Source organism: Macrobrachium nipponense, chromosome 33 (genome assembly GCF_015104395.2).
Source record: "Macrobrachium nipponense isolate FS-2020 chromosome 33, ASM1510439v2, whole genome shotgun sequence".
Classification (NCBI taxonomy): domain Eukaryota; kingdom Metazoa; phylum Arthropoda; class Malacostraca; order Decapoda; family Palaemonidae; genus Macrobrachium; species Macrobrachium nipponense.
The window spans coordinates 28253107-28277890 of record NC_087219.1 but is presented as its reverse complement, the minus strand read 5'-3'; the positions used below and the strand labels follow the sequence as shown (position 1 = coordinate 28277890).

The 24784-nt window shown below is 45.9% G+C and overlaps 2 protein-coding genes across 6 annotated transcripts in view; both read left to right on the top strand.

Moving 5' to 3' along the window:
- Positions 1-24784, top strand: part of LOC135203053 (two pore calcium channel protein 1-like) — a 734396-nt gene that overhangs the window by 162521 nt on the left and 547091 nt on the right. The window lies entirely within an intron of this gene.
- Positions 20746-24784, top strand: part of LOC135203050 (uncharacterized) — a 153838-nt gene continuing 149799 nt past the window's right edge. Inside the window, exon 1 of the mRNA XM_064232636.1 lies at positions 20746-21338. Coding sequence (XP_064088706.1) covers positions 21092-21338 — 247 coding nt within the window. The 5' untranslated portion in view covers positions 20746-21091. The remainder of the gene's footprint in view (positions 21339-24784) is intronic.

Here is a 24784-nt window from a genome sequence, read left to right as displayed (position 1 = left end):
GACTGTCAACTTTTGGAAATAAAACAATAAAAGGGATTTTGACGTAAGGAAAAATCTATTTCTGGGCGATTGGCTCGTGTCGCCAGCGAAATATCCTTTAATCTATTATTTCTAGGGTAAATGTACTAACACATACCAGAGAATAAATAAAATAAAGAAAAAGGTCAGTATAACTGACTCGCTCACCCTCCAAGAGGGTGTCGGTATGAACACTAGGCGAGTGAGACCACTACCACGAGCCAAATGCCAAAAGAAATCTCCCACTACAAAAACCCTCCATGAGGAGAGCCGACCCACAGAGTGAGCAGCTCGTACTACTACTACTCCATCCCATGCTGCCGACTGCTGCGCCTCTGGTGGCCATCCTGAAGTTAGCAGACAATCTTGGGCGAAGGGATGGGTAGGGTGGGATTTCGCTGGCGACAGAGCCAATCGCCCAGAAATAGGAACGAAACCCATCAGGAGGCAGACCATGCCGCCCATGCTTTCCGACCCCGAGAAACTATTTATACCTAAAAAAAACGGAAATACTGTCCTCAGGGACGGAAAAAACGCACTAACCGTAAATACTGAGTACTTAACTTAGCTGCTGCAATAGCTGAACGCTCCATTATCGAAAAACCGAAGAAAGGGGCTCGAAAAAACACAGAGAGAAAATTAGCACTTGCGACTCGTGCGAGCTAACGAAAAAGATGGCCACCAGGGGCGCAGCAGTCCCGACAGCATGGGTATGGAGTAAGTAGTAGTAACGAGCTCTCAGTGTGGTCGGCTCTCTGAGGGATTTGGTAGTGGGAGTTTCTATGGCAAAAATTTGGCACGTGGTTGTCTCACTCGCCTAGTGTTCATACCGACACCCTCCTGGAGGGTGAGCGAGTCAGTTATACTGACCTTTTTCTTTATTTTATTTTTCTCTGTATGTGTTAGTACATTTACCCTAGAAATAATAGATTAGGATATTTCGCGCAGCGACACGAGCTGAGCCAGAAATAGAAATATGCAAATTAATTACACTTAATTTCTATCATGTTTCTTATCATAAGGTAATTTACATATGTACAGAGGTAAAATGGCTTACATGTAACAAAATGGTATCTGTGTAAAGGCATGTATCAAAAATATAATAGCAATTAAAATAATCAAATGAACAAATTAATCAACAATGATAATATATAAGGAATGTATATGACTTAATATACAAAACCCGTAACCATTATAAATAAGATGTATCCCCCCCCCCCCTAGCATAAAAATAAGGGGGTACCATCCATGAGATCAATATCTATAATCATCTGTGAGTGTCCCTAGCAAAAAAAAAAAAAAGGGGCACCCACTACATCATCATAAAGCAGCTAAGACACAAGGTGAATGTAAATGAACACGGCAGGAATAGACGAACTGTTGGTGTTAGGCAGGTAGAAAGGAGGACTGAAGTCTACTACAAATTAACTAGAGTCAGGGAAACTATGTTACCCGCTGCTACTGCTGAAAATTTCAGAGCTTCCAAGGACTTAAGGTAATGACGTTTGAACACTAGTCGGCGATTTCCATCCGGTATACTTTTTCAACTCATCGAAGTTCATATGTTGGAAATAATTAAGTTGAGGATGGCTACTGCCCTGACATCATGTGCTTTCGGGAGGGAAAGAGTCAGGATTGGCTTGCTTAATAAAGTACAGGATTTGTTGCCTGATGCCTTTAATGGATAAAGTTCCACCTTTTTCCCTCTTAAAGAGGGGACCCGATGAGGATGAGGAGGTCCTGGACAGAAAGGCTCGTAAGGTTGTAACTGGGCAAAGAGATACATCTTGTGGAAGGGGTAGTACCTTCCAAGGTTCCCACCTCATCAAAGGATCTTCATTCTTTGCTAAAAGGCTACGTTCCGGAGAAAGTAGGACTTCCCCTGTGGGAAGGAATTGAATATGATCCGGATCTCTGGATAAAGCCGACAGTTCTGAAATTCTTGCTCCTGAAGCTAAGCTTAATAAAAAACAGGGTTTTTCTTAAGAGCATTATAAACGAGCATGTGTCATTATCGTTTCTGAAGCCAGTTTTAGAACATCGTTTAAGAACCATGAAACTGACGTAGGCCTTACAGAAGGTCTAAGTCTAGCGCATGCCTTAGGAATAGATGAGAAGTAGGAATCCGTCAAGTCTATGTTGAACCCAAATTGAAATATCTTTTTCAAGGCTGACTTGTTTGTCGTAATCGTGCTAGCTGCTAAACCTTTTTCAAATAAGGATCTGAAAAGGATATAGCTGAATTAACTGTCATGATTCTAATATCTGTTCTCTCAGGAAGATTGCTAACTTTTTGACAGCAGCATCCATACTGTCTCAAGTTGAATCCCTTTTATCGGATTCCAAGAAGAGAACTATTCTGAGGGTCAATATTCGCATCTCTTTTTGCGCAAACTTCATGAAATCCATAAAGTTAGGGTTTTGAGAATCCCTGAGGAAGCGAACACAGTCTTCGTTTGTACTGACTGGGAGAGCCTGGGATTGGGGATCCGAAGAGGACGAAGGCCCAGTTCCAGAATTAGGGGATACACCAATTGCTCTTCGGCCAGTCTGGGGCTACTAGAGCCACTTGACCCTTGAATGTCCTGAGTTTGTTTAAAACTTTCATGAGAAGATTCACTGGAGGAAAGACATAAATCTTCTTCCAGTTGTTCCAGTCTAGAGCCAGGGCGTCCGTGGCATAGGCCAGAGGGGTCCAGGTGGGGGCTACATAAACACGGCAGTTTATGATTCGCTTGAGATGCGAAGAGATCCACCTGTAGCCCTGGAACTCTTTGAAGGATCCATTGGAATGAACTGTTGTCCAGTGACCATTCCGACTCTAGGGGCACTGATCGGGATAACGCGTCGCTGTACATTTCTCACTCCAGCTATGTGAGTGGAGGAGAGATCCAACTGAACTTGTTGCCAGGGAGAAGATGGCTACCATGACATGATTTAGATGACGTGACTTGGAGCCTCCTCTGTTTATACAATGTACTACCACTGCGCCTGTCCAGAACTAGCTTTATGTGGGAGTACTTTGGTGGGCGCAACCTTTTTGTTTAGAGTCAAGAACACTGCCATTGCCTCCAGTACGTTTATATGGAACTGACTGAACTGAGGTGACCAAGTTCCTTGAACCTTTTTGACCTGGGAATACCCTCCCCAACCGCTTAAGGACGCGTCTGTGTGGATGGTGATCCCTGGTGGAGGGAACTGAAGGGGTACTGACACTGACAAATTCTTGACTTTCGCCCACGGCCGAAGTCGATTCTTTAGAATCAGAGGGACTGAGGATAGTTTGTCCCTGGACCTGACATTTGCTCGTGAGCGCCAGATTCTGGTTAGGTCTTTCAGTTTGGCTTTCATTAAGACGTTCGTCACTGATGCAAACTGGAGAGAACCCAGGATCCTCTCCTGAGCCCCCCTTGACGCCAGTTTGTGACTTAGAAATTGCTTGACTGACTTCGCTATTTCTTTCCTTTTGGTTGATGGAATCGACAGAGTATGGAGGATAGATTCCATTGAATGCCCAACCACTGAAAGTTTGACTCTGGAGTGAGTCTTGACTTGGTCCTGTTTATCTTGAAGCCTAGATATTCCAGGAACTGAATCACTTTCAGTGTAGCTCTGTTGCATTCCTCGACTGTTGAAGCCCAGATCAAACCAAATCGTCGAGATACGCTACTACCATAACCCCTCCCTTGTGACCTGAGTTGTTGCACTACCACTTCCGCTAGTTTCGTGAACACCCTGGGTGCCACGTTGAGTCCGAAGGGAACTACCTTGAAGGAGAATGCCTGGTCTCCTATCTTGAAACCCAGATACGGACGGAAGTGTCTTGCAATAGGGATATGATAGTAGGACGTCTGTAAGATCGATAGAGGTGGTGACGGCCCCACGGGGAAGTAAGGTCCGCACCTGCGAGATCGTGAGCATCTTGAACTTGTCGCAGCGGATGGCTAAGTTTAAGCGGACAAGTCTAAGATTACCCTTCTTTTTTGTGAGCCTTTCTTTGGCACGCTGAACAAGCGACCTTGAAATTTTAATCTCTTGACTCTCGCTATAGCTCCTTTCTGAAGGAGGTCCTCTGCGTACTCTGTCAATTCATTGGAAGGAAGTTGACGAAAGGTCTGGATGGAGGGGGGTGGGTCGTCAACAGCTCCAACCCAGGCCTTTTGACACTAGGCTCTGAGCCCATTCGCTGAAGTTCCACCGGTGGCGAAAGTGAAACAGCCTCCCTTCTACCTGAAGTTCTTCATTGGGTTCTGGTAACCGCCTCGGCCTCCTCTGAAGTGCTTTCCCCTATTAAAGGGTGCCAAAGCTCCCGACCCTCTCCCACGAAAGGAACGCTTACCTCTGCCTCCCTTACCCGATTGCGGTCATACTTCTGTGAAGCTTGACTCTCGAAGGCTTGATTGTAAGCTGGAGAGATGGCGTAAGAGGTGGAGGGCTGAGGCTGAGGGGATATCACATAAATTGGTTGTGATTGAGCTTTAGAAGTGGAAGGTTGGGCTGTTTGCACTAAGGGCACCGCTGGAACTTGCTGAGGAAAGCGTGGCTGCTTTTTCTGGTAAGGTTGGAAACGCCTAGGTTTCCTCTGTCCCTTACCTTTAGGTGTTAAGTCTTGCCTCCTCTTAGCCGTAAGGCCCCAACGGTCCTTAAGGCTCTGTTCAACCTCGTAGCCTCTGACTGGACTTCCTTCACCATAGCTTCTGGGAAGAGATCTGCTCCCCAGATGTTAGACGAGAGTAACCTATTCGGCTCATGTCGAATGGTTGCTCTTGTAGGACATGCTTCCTACAATTCGTTCTAGCATGGCAAACTCAAAACATATCCGACTGTACCGTTTGAGTCAGGGATTTGGTCATGAGTTTAAAAAGCGGTCTGAGCCATAGGCTATGGTTGCTACCTCGGTCATAGCCATAGAGTTAATTGACCTGCGGCTAATCGCGATTTCGCGTCAAATTCAGCCTGAATAAGGCTATCTGGGAGCCTGGGTAGCTTTTCACCAAACTGCTCCATAGCACAGTCCCGGTTTGAGTTTGCCAGCTGAGAAGGTGTTCGGCAAGTCTTCCCACAATTCTCCGGCTGAGGGGAGCAACGGAGATGTGGGATCTGCTTCCTTCAATTGAGGCATGGATTCCCCCTTTTGGGCTGCTGGGATGGTAGACCTCGCGATCTTTGTCAGGAACGGGAGCGGGGTACTCTCATCCATTGTGAAAATGGTAAAGGGACTCTTAAAAGGTTGTATCTTGGTATTAGAACAATCCATGTCCTCTAAACACTGAGCCATTCTCTCTGAGCTGGTCGTGAATAGAGGACTGTCTCCTTTGGTACCCTATCATTCCCCGAACCATGGCTGAAAGCTGTAAGCCTTGCGTAGCCTATGAACGGAGGCTGGAGGTCTTCCGGGTAAACTCGAAGTCCTCTATCCTTCGAGTTCCAAATTCCGGTATAGAAATGAGACCGTCTTGGAAGGGGGCGTATGACGCTACTCTCCATGGATTGTTCATCGAGAACGGAGGTAGCGAGTCATACGGAGGAAGCTGAGTTCCACTCGTATTGGAAAGTGGAGGAGAGGCTAGAGGGGCTTCTCTCAGTCCGGCTATAATGGAGTCCTGGGAAGTAATCCTATCCGACAAACGAGAGATCATTTGTTCCATGCTACTCTTCAGGGACCCAACCAGGTCGCCCACCTGTTGCAAACAGGCCAGCATTGGAGTCCAAGGCCGGAGCTGCTGCGGAGGTGGAGGGGTGGGGGGTGGCTCTGAATCGGAACCAAGGGTAGCGGAACTGGTGACTCTGCCGGGGTGCGAGATCTCTCTCTGGAGGATTTACTCCTCGAGGACTTAGAGCCGGAGCTAGAAGCTTTAGACCTGTCTGCTCCGGGATTCCCAGCGGAGACTTACGAGAGGAGATGAAGCCGAAGTCGTCTTCTTAGACGACGACGACGTCTTAGTCAAGGATTTCACTGCTTGACCCTTGACCTTAGGTCTAACCGAAAGCGTCCAGGAAGGAGTATACAATTCATCACCTGTAAAGCCTTGGAAGGATGGAGAGGTTTGCAGGAGTAGAAGAAACAGTTACGCCCAAGGGTGACCCTTGGGTGTCCACCCTACCTACCTCGACCAACAGGTCGTCTACACCTACCATAGGTTCCACATTAATATCTAAAGTCGCGACGTCCGTGGAGATATCCTGGTCTTGTCAGTTAATGAGGCAGCCAGCTGTTGTTGGATGAAGGCGATAGTCGGGCCGCCTCTACTGGGTCGAACGTATCCTGTCGCCTTGCCTCCGGGGAAGATTAACAGCGCCAACCGCTTCTCTTAAGATGTAGGGCATACCCTTGGCGGCGTTCTTCCCAAAACCGCCAACCCAGGCCCGCAGGGTTGCCATGCGGTATCCCTCACTGCCGGTCGCCTGGAAGAGAGGGGCGTAGATTAGATTTAAGAATCACTTAAAACTAAAACTTAAAGTATAACTTAAAACTTAGATGCCTTAAGTTAAAGTGAATGATGAAAACTTAAGCACTAAAAACAGAAGCGGCGCATCTACCGGAGATGGAATACTTACCCCCTTCTAAAAAGCTGGCTCACCAGATCATAACATATGGTACACGTCTCATGGTACCAGACCTGGATGTCCCCGTGCGGAGTCGCGCATGGAGCATGGGACCGGCAAACTTCGTGTCCACATGGGTCCTGAAGTGTGGCGGCGCATCCCGGATGCTCACAGTTGGTGGCCTGTAAGTGGGAAGACACATGAGTATCTTAAAGAATATCACTTACAGGCTAAGGACAGAAGAACTCCGTTGCATGCCGGAGCTTGGAAAAAATTTGGGCATAACCCCCCCACCCCCCCTGCTTCGCCTGAATAGGCTATAATCCCGGAGAGATCCGGTAAGACACGTAAGGAGGGGGGGAAGGTTTAAGGTACTTAAGATAAACTTATAGTTAATCTAATAACACTTAAACCTAAAACTCAAACGAACCGGACCAAGTCCAGTGCGTAGCGGAGTTGTAGTAAACTCAGCAAAACGGTAAGGTTAGCAGGGACCCACTGTATGTTCCGGTCCACTCTATGGGTGGACTAACATCTTTCCGCTGGATGCCAGGACTCCGATCAGGAAAGAGCCCTAGTAAGGTGGGAAAGAGCGAGAAGACATACAGGCTCGAGCGAACACGGAGCGACAAGGAAGCAACGGATGGGGGAAAGGCCAGTACCCCCACCACATTACCACCCGGCCGGACCGAGAAGCCGGAGAGGTCGAGTCCAGTCTGGGTCTGTCCCGTCTCCCTGGCCCCTCCGCCTGGGGGGAGAGAGGGAAGACAGGCTCGGGTATGTGGAGCGAGCATGGGTAGGGCACCGACCGACCACCCTCCCCCGACTCTATGGAAGAGCGGGAGGGGGGGAAGGTGGGACTGCAGGCGTCTCGGCTGTCTCGTGATCGCGTAGTGACCACGAGGCGGTAAGACCAAAACAAGACAACTAAGCCTAGGGACAAACCAACTGATCAGAGAGATGCTATCGGGAAGCAACTGAGCTGAACAGCGGTAGCATATAGGCCCACTGGGCCAAAACCAACTGATCAGAGAGGATGCTATAGGGAAGCAAACCGAAACTGTATGAGCGGTGTAGTATAGGCTCAATGAGCCAGGACCTAGGCTAAGCCAGACGCCTAACTAACCTAACCATAACAAAACAATACATTGACCAAAAATAAAAAAATTAAAAAATAAAAGAAAGAAAACAATATAGTAGGAGAAAAAAATCCAGAGTGTACGACTAACCCGAAGGAAAGTCTACCACTCAAAGCTAGTCAGAGGCCGATACTAAGAGCCGGACTAGGGTCTGGAAGAAGAAGCCTACATAAGGTAAAAGACATGCATGCATGACAAACCTGAGTAGACAGTACCCTAAGTAAAACGGATAATTAATATAGAGCGTACACAGATAAGGGGATGTTCTAGGTATGGGAGACCAAGAACGAACCCACCACGAGGCAGAACCATGCTGCCATGCTTCCGACCCAGAGTTCGTATTTATACCTAAAAAACGGCAAATACTGTCTCAGGGCCGGAAAAAACAACTAACCATAAATACTGAGTACTTAACTTAGCTGCTGCGATAGCTGCACGCTCCATTATAGATAAATCCAACGAAAGGGCACAAAAAACACAGAGAGAAAAATAGCACGTGTGACTCGTGTGCGCTAACTGAAAAGGATGGCCACCAGAGGCGCAGCAGTCGGCAGCATGGGATGGAGTAGTAGTAGTACGAGCTGCTCACTCTGTGGGTCGGCTCTCCTCATGGAGGGTTTTTGTAGTGGGAGATTTCTTTTGGGCGATTTTGGCTCGTGGTAGTGGTCTCACTCGCCTAGTGTTCATACCGACACCCTCTTGGAGGGTGAGCGAGTCAGTTATACTGACCTTTTTCTTTATTTTATTTATTCTCTGGTATGTGTTAGTACATTTACCCTAGAAATAATAGATTAAAGGATATTTCGCGCAGCGACACGAGCTGAGCCCAGAAAAGAAATTTTGACAGAATCTTTTACATTTTCAGTAGTTCCAATTTTGACTTTTCTGAGGAACTGCAATTTAATTGATAAAATATAAGTTTTTTTTTTTTTTTTTTTTTAGTGAATTTTAAAACAAAATTTCAAAAATTTAAAACTTAATTCCGAATTTTAATATACCGTTTTAGTATGTATGTAAGGGAACATGAGTAAATGTATTTATTGTGTGTGTGTTCTAGTATGAAAGCGTTTGCCTTTGTGCATTTTTTTTTATTTATCCTGAATGACCAATTTGGTCCCAGTTCTGGCCTAAGGGCTCTACCTGGCATTTTATCTAATCCTTCGGGCCAGCCCTAGGAGAGCTGAAAATCAGCTCAGTGGTCTGGTAAAACTACTTTTATAATAATAATTTAGCCTAGAAGTTATGGGACTAACTTCGATAGGTTAGGTCAGGTGGTGGTTTTTAGCTTCGTTGCCCTCACAGTATGGTCAATATGGTCTAGTCACATTGTGGTCACGCCCCCGTTGACTGATCATCTAGAGCGCACCAACTACACAGGTCACTACCTTGTTGGCAACTCTAGTAAAGCAAAAGCAGACTTCGGTGACAGTAATCAAGAAGTCAGCTATGCTAACAGGTAAGGAATCAAGATGTCAATCATCTGCACTTGAGGTGTTTCCTAATCCCTCTATTCTGTCCCTTCCCACCTCCAATGGTGGGATTCAGCTATATATATATCTGACAGGTAAGTTTCATGAACAAAATGTTATTGTTATGATACAATAAAGTTTGTTCATACTTACCTGGCAGATATATATAATTAAAGTACCCACCCACCTCCCCTCAGGGGACAGTGGTATGAAAAATCTGAATAGAAAATGGGAATGATTCCTGATATCCGCCTCCCAGCGGCGGGAATGGGTACTAATCACCTGGCCGCCCACTGCGTGTGCCGGGAGTTTTAAAATTCTGTCGGACGTCGGAGAATACACCTACGTATATATATATCTGCCAGGTAAGTATGAACAAACTTTATTGTATCATAACAATAACATTTTTATTATTTGATATCATTTAACCTTATTAAACTTACTAATACTCTATTAACCCTTAAAAGCCGAGTGAACGTATTTTACGTCGACATTTTTTGTCTCTCGGGTGCCGACTGGACGTATTTTACGTCGACATACAAAAGTTTTTTTTTAAATTTGCTGAAAAATACTTATAGGCCTACCAGCCGAAAACTCTTGAATCACACGCCTTGGGGAATGCTGGGAGTTCACAGATCAATGTGTTGTTTTGTTTACAATCGTTACGCAGGCGCGCAAGCGCGAATTTCTTTCTTGCCGCACTAAAAAGTATAGGTGACACATCTCGGAAATTATTTCGTCACTTTGACGTAATTTTTGTACCATTTTAAATTAGCCGTTACATGGAGTATTGTATATGAAAATGTGCGCATTTTTATTTAGAATAGAACAAAAAAAAATACTCATGATTGTAGCTTTTATCCGTTTTGAGATATTTTCATATAAATGACGATAAGTGCCAAAATTTCAACCTTCGGTCAACTTTGACTCTACCAAAATGGTCAAAAAAAGCAATTGTAAGCTAAAACTCTTATATTTTAGTAATATTCAATCATTTACCTTCATTTTGCAACAAATTGGAAGTCTCTAGCACAATATTTTGATTTATGGTGAATTTATGAATAAACTTTTTCCTTACATCCGCACTGTAACTCTTCCAAAAAAAATCATATGTGCGATTGTGGTAATGTTTGCACCATTTTAAATTAGCCATTACATAAAGTTTTATATATGAAAATGTGCGCAATATCATGCACAATACAACTTAAAACAACCCATGGTTGTAGATTTTATCAGTTTTGAAATATTTTCATATAAAAAATGATGTGACAAATTTTCAACCTTCTGTCAACTTTAACTCTACCGAAATGGTCGAAAAATGCAATTGTAAGATAAAACTCTTATATTCTAGTAATATTCAATCATTTACCTTCATTTTGCAACAAATTGGAAGTCTCTAGCACAATATTTCGATTTACGGTGAATTTATGAAAAAAATCATACGTGCGATTGTGGTAATGTTTGCACCATTTTAAATTAGACGTTACATAAAGTTTTATATATGAAAAGGTGCGCAATTTCATGTAAAATACAACAAAAAATAATTGAAGGTTGTAGCTTTAATCATTTTCGAAATATTTGCATATAAATCACAATAAATAGAAAAAAAAACACATTCGGTCAACTTTGACTCTACTGAAATGGTCGAAAAGCGCAATTTTAAGCTAAAACTCTTACAGTCTAGTAATATTCAGTCATTTATCTTTATTTTTAAACAAATTTGAAGTCTCTAGCACAATATTTAGATTTATGGTGAATTTAAAATAAAAACTTTCCTTCCCTCCGCGCTCGGATTCTCCGCCGCAAATCTCCGAAATGCGTACGTCGCATTCTCAGAATATTTGCTCAGTTTCATATTAGGTATTTTATAGAGTTTTATATATAAAAATGTGCGCAATTTCATGTAGAATAAAACAAAAAATATTTGAAGGTTGTAGCTTTTCTAATTTCTGAAATAATTGCATATAAAAAAAATATATATAAAAAAATTCGACATTCGGTCAACTTTAACTTGTCAGATATGGTCGAAAACTGCAATTGTAAGCTAATACTCTTACAGTATAGTAATATTCAATCATTTGTTTTCATTTTGAAACTAATTGGAAGTCTCTAGGACAATATTTAGATTTATGGTGAATTTAAAAAAGGGATTTTGACGTACGGAAAAATCTATTTCTGGGCGATTGGCTCGTGTCGCCAGCGAAATATCCTTTAATCTATTATTTCTAGGGTAAATGTACTAACACATACCAGAGAATAAATAAATAAAGAAAAAAGGTCAGTATAACTGACTCGCTCACCCTCCAAGAGGGTGTCGGTATGAACACTATGGCGAGTGAGACCACTACCACGAGCCAAATGCCAATAGAACTCCCCCACTACAAAATCCCTCCAAGAGGAGAGCCGACCCACAGAGTGGGCAGCAACTACTACTACTACTCCATCCCATGCTGCCGACTGCTGCGCCTCTGGTGGCCATCCTGAAGTTAGCAGACAATCTTGGGCGATGGGATGGGTAGGGCGGGATTTCGCTGGCGCGACACTAGCCAATCGCCCAGAAATAGATTTTTCCTTACGTCAAATCCCTTTTCTGGGCTCAGCTCGTGTCGCTGCGCGAAATCGTAACCAGAGAAATAGCACAAGATTGTAAACAGAAAATTAATAAAATAAAAAGAAGGTCTCAAATAAAAGGTAAAATAAAATTGAAAGAATATAATTGCTAATAAGGATACATATACACAATGATACAAAATAGAAATATTGCTTAAATTACACTTAATTCTAATAATATTTCTTAACTTAAGGTAATTTACATATATACAGGGGTAATAAGGCATATATGTGCAAAAATGGTATCTGTGTAAAGCTATGTATCAGAAATCCAGAGCAATTAACATAATAAGTTGAACAAAACAAACTCAACAATAATAATATATAAAGGAATGTATATAACTTAATATACAAAACCCGTAACCATTACAAATAAGATGTATCCCCTAGCATAAAAATAAGGGGATGACATCCAAGAGATCAAAATCCATAATCAATTGTGAGTGCCCCTAGCAAAAAAATAAGGGACACCCACTACATCATCAACAAAGCAGCTAAGACACAAGGTGACCGTAGATGAACAAGGCAGGAATAGACGAACTGTTGGGTGAGGCAGGTAGAAAGGAGGACTGGTTCTTCTACTAAAGATTAGGTGGAGTCAGGGGAAACTATGTTACCCGCTGCTACTGCTGAAAATTTCAGAGCTTCCAAGGACTTTAAGTAATGACGTTTGAACACTGTCGGCGATTTCCATCCAGTATACTTTTTCAACTCATCGAAGTTCATATGTTGGAAATAGTTAATTGAGGTGGCTACTGCCCTGACATCATGTGCTTTTGGGAAAGAGTCAGGATTGGCCTGTTTAATGAAGTACAGGATTTGTTGCCTGATGCCTTTAATAGATAAAGTACCACCTTTTTCTCTCTTAAAGAGAGGACCCGATGAGGATGAGGAGGTCCTAGACAGAAAGGCTCGTAAGGTTGAAACTGGGCAAAGAGATACATCTTGTGGAAGGGGTAGAACCTTCCATGGTTCCCACCTCATCAAAGGATCTTCATTCTTAGCTATAAAGCTACGTTCCGGAGAAAGTAGCACTTCCCCTGTGGGAAGGAACTGGATATGATCCGGATCTCTGGATAAAGCCGACAGTTCTGAAATCCTAGCTCCTGAGGCCAAGCTTAATAAAAATAGAGTTTTTCTTAAGAGCATTATAAACGAGCATGTGTCATTATTGGTTTCTGAAGCCAGCTTTAGAACATCGTTTAAGAACCATGATACTGACGTAGGCCTTACAGAAGGTCTAAGTCTAGCACACGCCTTGGGAATAGACGAGAAGTAGGAATCTGTCAAGTCTATGTTGAAACCAAATTGAAAAATCTTTTTCAAGGCTGACTTGTTTGTCGTAATCGTGCTAGCTGCTAAGCCTTTTTCAAATAAGGATCTGAAAAAGGATATAGCTGAATTGATTGTCATGATCCTAATATCTGATTCTCTCAGGAAGGTTGCTAACTTTTTGACAGCAGCATCATACTGTCTCAAAGTTGAATCTCTTTTATCGGATTCCAAGAAGAGAATATTTTGCGGGTCAATATTCGCATCCCTTTTTGCTGCAAACTTCATGAAATCCATAAAGTTAGGGTTTTGAGAATCCCTGAGGAAGCAAACACAGTCTTCGTTTGTACTGACTGGGAGAGCCTGGGATTGGGAATCCGAAGAGGGCGAAGACCCAGTTCCAGAATTAGAGGGTACCAATTGCTCTTCGGCCAGTCTGGGGCTACTAGAGCCACTTGACCCTTGAATGTCCTGAGTTTGTTTAACACCTTCATGAGAAGATTCACTGGAGGAAAGACATAAATCTTCTCCCAGTTGTTCCAGTCTAGAGCCAGGGCGTCCGTGGCATAGGCCAGAGGGTCCAGGTTGGGGGCCACATAACATGGGAGTTTGTGGTTCGCTTTAGATGCGAAGAGATCCACCTGTAGACCTGGAACTCTCTGAAGAATCCATTGGAACGAACTGTTGTCCAGTGACCATTCCGACTCTAGAGGTACTGATCGGGATAGAGCATCTGCTATGACGTTCCTCACTCCAGCTATATGAGTGGAGGAGAGATGCCAACTGAACTTGTCCGCCAGGGAGAAGATGGCTACCATGACATGATTTAGATGACGTGATTTGGAGCCTCCTCTGTTTATACAATGTACTACCACTGCGCTGTCCAGGACTAGCTTTATGTGGGAGCACTTTGGCGGACGTAACCTTTTTAGAGTCAAGAACACTGCCATTGCTTCCAGTACGTTTATATGGAACTGACGGAACTGAGGTGACCACGTTCCTTGAACTTTCTTGAACTGGGAATATCCTCCCCAACCGCTTAATGAAGCGTCCGTGTGGATGGTGATCCCTGGTGGAGGAAACTGAAGGGGCACTGACACCGACAAGTTCTTGACTTTCGCCCACGGCCGGAGTCGATTCTTTAGAATCAGAGGGACTGAGGATAATTTGTCCCTGGACCTGACATTTGCTCGTGAGCGCCAGATTCTGGTTAGGTCTTTCAGTTTGGCTTTCATTAGGATGTTCGTCACTGATGCAAACTGGAGTGAACCCAGGATCCTTTCCTGAGTTCTTCTTGACGCCAGTTTGTGACTTAGAAATTGCTTGACTGACTTGGCTATTTCCTTCCTCTTGGTTGATGGAATCGACAGAGTATGGGAGGATAGATTCCATTGAATGCCTAGCCACTGAAAGTTTGACTCTGGAGTGAGTCTTGACTTGGTCCTGTTTATCTTGAAGCCTAGATATTCCAGGAACTGAATCACTTTCAGTGTTGCTCTGTTGCATTCCTCGACTGTTGAAGCCCAGATCAACCAATCGTCGAGATACGCTACTACCATAACCCCTTGCGATCTTAGTTGTTGAACTACTACTTCCGCCAGCTTCGTAAACACCCTGGGTGCTACGTTGAGCCCGAAAGGAACTACCTTGAAGGAAAATGTCTGGTCTCCTATCTTGAAGCCCAGAAACGGACGGAAGTGTCTTGCAATAGGGATATGATAGTAAGCGTCGGTAAGATCGATAGAGGTGGTGACGGCCCCACGGGGAAGTAAGGTCCGCACCTGCGAGATCGTGAGCATCTTGAACTTGTCGCAGCGAATGGCTAAGTTTAAGCGGGACAAGTCTAAGATTACCCTTCTTTTTTGTGAGCCTTTCTTTGGCACGCTGAACAAGCGTCCTTGAAATTTTAACCTTTTGACTCTCGCTATAGCTCCTTTCTGAAGGAGATCCTCCGCATACTCCGTCAATTCCTTGGAAGGAAGTTGGCGGAAAGGTCTGGATGGGGGTGGGTTCGCTAACCAGCTCCAACCCAGGCCTTTTGACACAATGCTCTGAGCCCACTTGCTGAAGTTCCACCGGTGGCGAAAGTGAAACAGCCTCCCTCCATACCTGAAGTTCCTCATTGGTTCTGGTAGCCTCCTCGGCCTCCCCTGAAATGTTTTCCCCTATTAAAGGGACCTCCCGATCCTCTCCCACGAAAGGATCGCTTACCTCTGCCTCCCTTACCCGAGCGGTCATACTTCTGTGAAGCTTGACCCTCGAAGACCTGGTTGTAGGCTGGAGAGAGGGCGTAAGAGGTGGAGGGCTGAGGCTGAGGGGAGATAACATAAATCGGCTGCGACTGAGCCTTTGAGGTGGAAGGTTGGGCTGTTTGTACTAAGGGAACAGCCGGAACTTGCTGAGAGAAGCGTGGCTGCTTCTTCTGGTAGGGCTGGAAACGTCTAGGTTTCCTTTGAGCCTTACCCTTACCGGCTTGATCCTGTCGTCTCTTGGCCGTAAGACCCCAACGGTCTTTAAGGCTCTGGTTCAGTCTCGTAGCCTCTGACTGAACCTCCTTCACCATCGCTTCTGGGAAGAGGTCTGCTCCCCAGATGCTTGACGTAAGCAACTTATTCGGCTCGTGTCGAATTGTCGCTTCTTGTAGGACATGTTTCCTACAATTCGTCCTGGCAGTGGCGAACTCAAACATATCCGACTGCACCGTTTGAGTCAAAGATTTGGTAAGAAGCTTGAAGAGTGGCTCCGACCCATAGGCAATGGTAGCCACCTCGGTCATAGCCATGGAATTAATAGACCTGGCTAACCGTGACTTGGCATCGAATTCTGCCTGAATAAGGCTATCTGGAAGCCTAGGTAGCTTCTCACCAAACTGCTCCATAGCACAGTCTGGTTTGAGTTTGCCAGCTGAGAAGGTGTTAGGTAAATCTTCCCACAATTCACCGGCTGAAGGAAGTAAAGGAGATGTAGGATCTGCTTCCTTCAGTTGAGGCATGGAATCCCCCTTCTGGGCTGCTGGAATAGTAGTTTGTCGCGATCTTTGTCAAGAAAGGGAGCGGGGTACTCTCTTCCATCGTAAAGATCGTAAACGGACTCTTAAAGGGTTGGATTTTCGTGTTGGAACAATCCATGTCCTCTAGACACCTGAGCCATTCTCTCTGAGCCTGGTCACGTGAATAGAGGACTGTCTCCTTTGGTACTTTATCATCCCGAGTCATGGCTGAGGCGGTGAGCCTGGCGTAGCCGATGAACGGAGGCTGAAGGTCTTCCGGTAGAACTCGAAGTCCTCAATCCTCCGAGTTCCACATTCCGGGATAGAGATAAGCCCGTCCTGGAAGGGGGCGTATGACGCTCACTCCAAGGGTTGTTCATTGAGAACGGAGGTAGAGAGTCATACGGGGGTAGCTGGGCTCCACCTGTGTTGAAAGGTGGAGGAGAGGCTAGAGGAGCTTGGCTCAGTCCGGCTATAATGTTGTCCTGAGAGGTAATCCTATCAGACAACCGAGAGATCATTTGTTCCATGCTATTTTTCAGAGACCCAACCAGATCGCCCACTTGTTGTAACAGACCAGCGTTGGAGTCCAAAGCCGGAGCTGCTGCTGAGGTGGAAGGTGGCTCTGAATCGGAACCAAGGGTAGCGGAACTGACGACTCCGCTGGAGTGTGAGATCTCTCACCCTGGAGGATCTACTCCTCGAAGACTTAGAGCCGGACCCAGAAGCTTTAGATCTCTCTGCTCCGGGGTTTTTAGCCGGAGACTTACGAGAAGAAGATGACGCCGAAGCCGTCTTCTTAGACGACGACGACGTCTTCGTCAAGGTTTTTCACTGTTTGACCCTTGACCTTGGGTCTAACTGAAGCGTCAGGAGAAGTATACAGTTCATTACCTGTAAAGCCTTGGAAGGATGGAGAGGTTGCAGGGGTAGAAGAACCAGTTGCACCCAAGGGCATCCCTTGGGTGTCCAACGTACCTACCTCGACCAACAGGTCGTCTACACCTACCATAGGTTCCACATTGATATCAAGCGTCGCGACTTCCGAGGAGATGTCCTGGCCTTGGTCCGTCAACGAGGCAGCCAGCTGTTGCTGGATGAAAGCGATAGTCGGGGCCGCCTCTGCTGGGTCGACGTAGCCTGTAGCCTTGCCTCCGGGGAAGATTAGTACCGCCAACCTCTTCTCAAGGATGTAGGGCATACCCTTGGCGGCGTTCTTCCCAAAACCGCCGACCCAGGCCCGCAGGGTTGCCAGTGCGGTATCCCTCACAGCCGGGGCCTGGAAGAGAAGGTATTGATTAGATTTTAAGAATAACTTAAAACTAAAACCAATTTAAAGCTTAACTTAAAATTTTATAGGGGCTATAAGACCCCCTGAATTTTATCTTAAGTTAGGGTGATTAATGTAAAAACTTAAGCACTGTAACAAATGAGGACCAGTTACCGGAGTTGGAATACTTACCCCGTCTAAGAGCTGGCTCACCAGATCGTAACAGATGGTACACGTCTCGTGGTACCAGACCTGGATGTCCCCGTGCGGAGTCGCGCATGGAGCATGGGACTGGCAAACTTCGTGTCCACATGGGTCCTGAAGTGTGGCGGCGCATCCCGGATGCTCACAGTTGGTGGTCTGTAAGTGAAAAGACACATGAGTATCTTAAAGACTATCACTTACAGGCTAAAGGACAGAAGAACTCCGTTGCATGCCGGAGCTCGGAAAAAATTTGGGCATAACCCCTCCCTTATCGCCTGAATAGGTTATAACCCCGGAGAGATCCGGTGAGACAGGTAAGGGAGGGGGGGGGTGGTTTAAGGTACTTAAGATAAACTTACTAGTTTAACATAAAAGATCTTAAACCTAAAAACTTGAACGTACCGGACTAAGTCCCGTGCGTGGCGGAGTGTTGTAACTCAGCGAGACGTGGTTAGAAGGGACCAACTGTATGCTCCGGTCCACCCTGCTGGGTGGACTAGCACCTTTCCGCTGGATGCCAGGTCTCCGGTGGTAAAGGAGCCCTAGTAAGGTGGGAAAGAGCGAGAGGACATACAGACTCGGGCTAGTAACGGAGCGACGGGGTAGCAACGGAGGGGGGAAAGGCCAGTCCCCCCCACCTTACCATCCGGCCGGACCGAGAAGCCGGAGAGGTCGAGTCCAGTCTGGGTCTGTCCCGTCCCTCTACTCCCTCCGCCTGGGGGGAGAAAGGGAGTGGCAGCTCTGGGTATGCGGAGCGAGCATGGGAGGGTGACCGACCCACCCCCCCCGACTCTATAGAAGAGCGGGAGGGGGGGAAGGTGACTGGACAGGCGTCTGGCTGCCTCGTGATCACGTAGTGACCACGGGGCGGTAAGAACCAAACAAAAGACAACTAAGCCTAGAAACATAACCAACTGATCAGAGAGATGCTATCGGGAAGCAACCGAACTGAAGAGCGGTAGCATATAGGCCCTATGGGCCATAACCTAGGCTAAGCAAGCCAGACGCCTAACTAACCTAAACAAATATCATATAAATAAATCAAATGAATAATAATGAAAGAAAGAAAACAACATAGTAGGAGAAAAAATCCAGGAGTGTACGACTAACCCGAAGGCAAGTCTACCACTCAAAGCTAGCCGAGGCCGATACTAAGAGCCGTGGCTAGGGTCTGGATGGAAGGAGCCTACATAAGGTAAAAGACATGCATGCATGACAAAACCGTGTAGACCGTACCCTAAACAAAGCGGATAATAGAAATAGAGCGTACTTAAGTAAGGGGATGTTCTGGGTATGGGCGACCAAGAACGAACCCACCACGAGGCAGAACCATGCTGCCATGCTTCCGACCTAGAGTTCGTATTTATACCTAAAAAACGGCAAATACGGGCTCAGGGCCGGAAAAAACCAAATAGCAATAAACACTGAGTACTTAACTTAGCTGCTGCGATGGCTGCACGCTCCATGGTAAATAAATCCAAAGAAAAGGGCACAAAATCACCGAGTAAAAAAGGGCACGTGTGAATCGTGTGCGCTAACTGAAAAGGATGGCCACCAGAGGCGCAGCAGTCGGCAGCATGGGATGGAGTAGTAGTAGTAGTTGCTGCCCACTCTGTGGGTCGGCTCTCCTCTTGGAGGGATTTTGTAGTGGGGGAGTTCTATTGGCATTTGGCTCGTGGTAGTGGTCTCACTCGCCATAGTGTTCATACCGACACCCTCTTGGAGGGTGAGCGAGTCAGTTATACTGACCTTTTTTCTTTATTTATTTATTCTCTGGTATGTGTTTGTACATTTACCCTAGAAATAATAGATTAAAGGATATTTCGCGCAGCGACACGAGCTGAGCCCAGAAAAAAAATATTTGTTTACGTACGCACGTTACGAATTCATGCATCATTTTGTGATAATATTTTCTCTGTGTTGCTTTTATCGTTTTACAATGTGTTGTTTTACAATGTGTTATATATCAAAATGATCACAATTTAGTGTACATTACAACAAAAAAAAATTAACTCGTTACCTTTAACCATTTTGCGCATAGAGCGATTTGAATACAATTATATATGAAATTTTGTTTTCGCGCTATCATGTATTGCATTATTTATATATGATAATTTTTTTCATTTCTAATGGTTGCATACTAAACTTCAGGCAATGACAAAAAAAAGGAGCCAAAAGTGAACTTTTAATCTTGAAAACTAAGCGCGCTGTGATTTTTTGAAAAAAATATTTTTTCCGCTTCCGCGCTCACTCCGAGACCCCCCCGGCACACGAAAGACAATTTTTAATATACCCCTTCGGCGTTTAAGGGTTAATAATAATATATGAAAATTAGTAAATTGCTTTTGTATCATAAAAAATGTACTTAGTCAAGAAAATAACAATAAGAAAACACTAATTACTGAATATTTATCGTTGGAAAAATCTGGAAATAGGTAGATGAATTTCCTGCGAATAATGGGAAGATATGGTCCAAAGAAAAATCCACGAATTGGTGAGTCCGCAAATCTCAAGAACACGAATATAGGGGGTTGTCATACGAAACAAGAAAGGTCCCACCAGGAAAGTTGAAAATTACTATCAACAGCAATTGGACAAGGAGTTGGAGAAATGGCCTCGCTCGACGGCAGCCAAAAGCAAATTGGAATGTTTACGTCCAGTCGGGATAAGACTCCTGACTACCGGACAGTAGTTAACTGCCTAACTACTTGTTTGAAAGTGGAAAATACAGCAAATATGGGAAATTTTCTGTGAATAATTGGTATATACTGTCCATTGAAAAATCTACTAATAGGGAAGGTCACAAATCGTGAGTCTGCGAATGGTGGGTTTCAAATGTAGTATACTATTTGATAACATGGAATTCCCAGGAGTCAGCTAGTTGAACTGGCATAAAGTTTTGCCTTGTAGCTGATATTAAATACTGTGATAGTGTCATTACTTACAGAAATGGCATAGGCCTATACTTTTAATAAATTTCCCAGATGTCACCAAACATTTTTTGTTAGCCGTTCTTGATGTAGATGTCTCACATCACTCTCCAATAGGCTGCTGTTGAACTTGAGAACAGTATTCTCTTTTCTTATATAATTACTGGTTTGTGTGTTTTTATCTAGTTTTTCTTGTGGAGAGAAATAAGTATGTACAAAGATGTGAAGGGTATGAACATTTTTGTGAGTTTCCTTCACTTACCATTGATTATCATGACTACAGGACATACAACAGGCAGTTCCATGTTCTTGGCAGGGTATTTGTTAAGCGAAAACTCCAAACTCAGCAATTTATGGCTCTTAGGCGCCGAGTTTTGGTTAATGGCACCTCTGTTAGGTATGTTATCATGCCACAACCCTAGTATAGGCACCATAACCGAAACTCGGCCTGTTATGGCGCCATGAATTGCTGATTTAAACCAGATTGCTGATAACCGAGGACTTCCTGTACTAGGTAATTGCAAATGGGGAAAAAAAGCATAAATAGTTTTAAAGATAGCATGTCTGTTAGTGACTGCCTCACTTGCTGGCTCCCAAAGTTGAGATATTGAATATGAAAATTTTATTATTATTGGTTTGAACAGATGACAACTCACTTCACCTTAGTTTCTTCTACAGGAGTGACCTACAACATGGCATCCAATTCCTCAGTGAAGAGATGCATATTTTCTGGGATAAATGAGAAGAATTTTGAAGAGCACCTTCGCAAGCGCATAGAAAAGCTTGGGGGCCTGGTGGTTGACAGAGAAAACAAATATACATTTTTATGCTCTCATGTCATTGTGAAAGATTTTTATGCCACAGAAAAAATTTTGGCAGCTCTTGCAGCAGGTAAGTGAACTTAATTCCATATGTGTACTTATATATTTAAATTGATGACTCTGCTCATTACTTTAGTCAAACAAATATTTGTTCCTACACAATATACAAACCCTCAGTCCTTTACATAAGGAATTACTTTAAGCGCATGCTGGAATATGGCTGTTAAATTCTAGAACAAAATGGTTAGGCGGATAGACCTGATCTACCCGCCTACCCAGATGTAAACACTCTACAGTGGTACCTTGACATATGAAAGGCTCTACATACGAAAATAGTTCAGGATACGAGAGGTTGTTGCTGTAAAGTCCCGAGATTCGCCCAGACTACCGATAACAATTTTAAAGCTTCGTAAAATTAAGTGTACATACTATAAGAAGTTTACTGTCGTTTGTCCTCCTCAGTCGCCACTTTCGGAGATGGCCTCACTTGAAATGTAAGGTTCCACATTTTATTTCATACGTACGTATGTACGTGCAGTATTTCTTGTATACCATTTACACTAATACACTTTATTTACAGGTACATATTAGTACTAGTATGTATTAAGTTAGGTATTGAATGGTCCAAATTGTTGTAGTATTTCATTGTTTATTGGTCAATTTAGCTTTTATATAAAATTTACTGGGGTGTTTTTGTAGGGCTTGGAACGGATTAGGCATTTTACATGTAAAATGCGGTTCAAGATATGAAAAGCTCTTGTTATGAAGGCCGCCTCAGAACAGATTAATTTCTTATGTCAAGGTACCACTTATTTTGCTTTCGGCCTTCTTCCGATGAAGACGTATGTTTGTGAGCTCTTTCTGACTAGCCATTAATTACAATTTTCCTGGTGGGATCTTTAATTTGATGTTTTGAATGAATATGTATATACTACTGTGTTTGATATTAATAATTAATGTACTTTAATAATTAATATGCAAACCCACTTTGTTCCGATACGTAATACAAACCATCGGTCCTTTAACAATAGGAATGTAACATGCGGCAGCTGGAACCGGTCGTAAACTTTAAACAAGGGAGTTCGGTAGTTGACTGCTTGTCCGACAGTCGGCGCACCGCGCGACTGGGAGGTGAAGGACCACTTTGCTTTCGGCCGCGCTAGGTGACAGACGTGTTCTCTACTTCTCTCTGCCCGCCTTTCGTCGTATGCTTTGTATCTTCAAAACTTTGGTTTGCTCTCTGATACTAGTGTGCTTGTGTCAAAATACTGTGAGTACTTGTGCATTTTGTATTTTTGTTATTATGGATTCTCGTGAGCTGAAGAGTTCCCCACGCCCCCCCATCAGCCGCAGACTATGCCCTGGTGTGGAGGGCCGTAAGTGTGGGGCCTTCCGCTCCTTTCCTGAGGTTGACCCTCATGAATTATGTGCTCGGTGTCAGGGGCGCGAATGCTCTTGCACCGAGCCTTGTGATATTTGTTGTTTGTGGTCGGAGGAGCAGTGGGCGCGATATGAGGGGAGGAGGAAGTGACGTAAGCCTGCCAGGGAGTCATCGGAAAGTTCTCCAGCTACTCCCCTGGTCATGGACACGTCGTCTTCTTTCCTTCCTCCATCTCAACTCCCACGTATGGCTCCTTCCCCTGAGAGGGGGGGGGGGGCGGTTCTCACTCCTTTTCTTCGTCAGATCTGTTGAGCGTAGAGGAGGGGGCGAGATACCCCGACGTTCAGTTGTACTCGGGGTCTTCCGTTTGCTCGGGGTAAAACTTGTCCCCCCCCTGCCCCCATCCCCCGGGCGAGGGGGAACCCCCTCTACTAACCCGACCTTTGCCTCCTCAGGTTTGCCTGCCGCGGGTGACGACCTTGGCCAGGTTTGGTTCTCGCTGGGTCTCCAGGGGACACAGAGTGTTCAGGGGCTGTTGCATCACCTGGCGAGTGGCTCTGCACCGGTAACGCACGGTCCGGTAACCACCACCGTCTCGACCCCAGGGTATGCCGCCCCTCCTCACCTTGTTTACACTCAACATGTGACTATGGTAACACCTTCAGCTGCTGTTCAGGCACCGCTTCCAGGTATTCCGAAGAGGGTCGTGACACCGCCGCCCAGGTTCGCCGCTCTCGCCTCAGCCCCCAACTTCCGGTGCCCCAAGATCTCGCCCCTGGACCTGCCGCCAATACCCAGGATGTCGCTGGCCGCTGCCCCGCCTCCTGCCGTACCTGCCATTCCTGCCATACCTGCCGTATCTGGACCAACTCCTGCCGACGTTGTTCCTGCCCGTGGTGTTGCTGCTCCAGTCGCAGGTCCTTCCGGACAGGTGCAGCCGGGCCGTGATGCTTCGGCAACTGCCCCGGCTCTGTCCTGGATGGAGGACCTGACGACTGTCCTGAGGAAGCTGACGAAGAAGAAAAAGAAGAGGAGGAAGGTGTCGTCGTCGTCTGCTGCCGCCTCTTCCCCTTGACTTCCAAGGCTTCACAGCCGAGGAAGAAGAAGGCCGCCTCCTCCCCCCCTAAGAAGTCTCCTTCGGGAACTTTTAAGGGCCCGTCTCACTCCGGTGTGACGGGGGGGTCTTCTGCTGGTCCTCCCGCTCCTTCGGGAGCGGGGCCCGTCTCTCCTTCTGCAAGGAAGAAGAAGAAGGGGACCAGAGGGGTACCGGCTAACACCAGTACCTCCTCACCTGGTGCTAGGGGCTCTGCCGCTACATCAGGTTCTGTCTCGGCCTCTCGTTCGCGAGAGGTACCGAGTGTGCAGTCGCCCGTGGGTGACTGTGCAGCCAAGGCTCAGGCTTCCGAGTTCGCTCGGCGTCAGGACCAAGGGACGGAGCGGAAGACTGGTGAGAGTCGCTCAGGTGACTCCCGCCAGACCAGCGATTGCTCTCGTAGCGATCTGCTGGTACCCAGGGTTGACATGACGGTCCCAGACCAGCTGAGGCAAGGAAGAGGTCCCCTTGGTCGCCAGAACCGGCTTCGGCCGGTTCCAGCGGCACGACGCGCTGTGAGGACAGGCCCTGCTCCCACCGCGACAGCGGACTCTGCCAGTCCCCTGACCAATGCTCCCACTGGGACCGGGCGGGTAGGGGGACCAGCAGCAGCTCCTCTGACGCTCAGGACCGGAGCCGCTTTTCTCGGTCCAGCCGCTCTCCCACGGAGAGCCGTGCGACCAGGCCTGTAGCTTGATCACCACCGCGGGTTGGCGATCGCCTGCATCCCCCCAAGCATACCGGTTCTGCTGGCGGGCGAGGGGGGAGCGTCAGGTCTTCTTCTCCGATCCCTTCAACTTCCTCGGGTTACACCGGGAAGAGCGATGCGAACCGGAGTGATCGTGGGGAGCGCGCTCCTCATGGTCCCACCACGACGCCCTACGAACCTGGCACGGTCTTAGGACCGACCAGGTCGTACGCACAAGTGGCCGGAGGAGACCAGGAGGGGTCTGTTGCAGTTCCACCTTCTGAAGGAGGGGGGTCTCAGGAGGCGCTCTTGCTGGAGGGACTTGATGATCCGACTTCACAGGATGCAGTCACT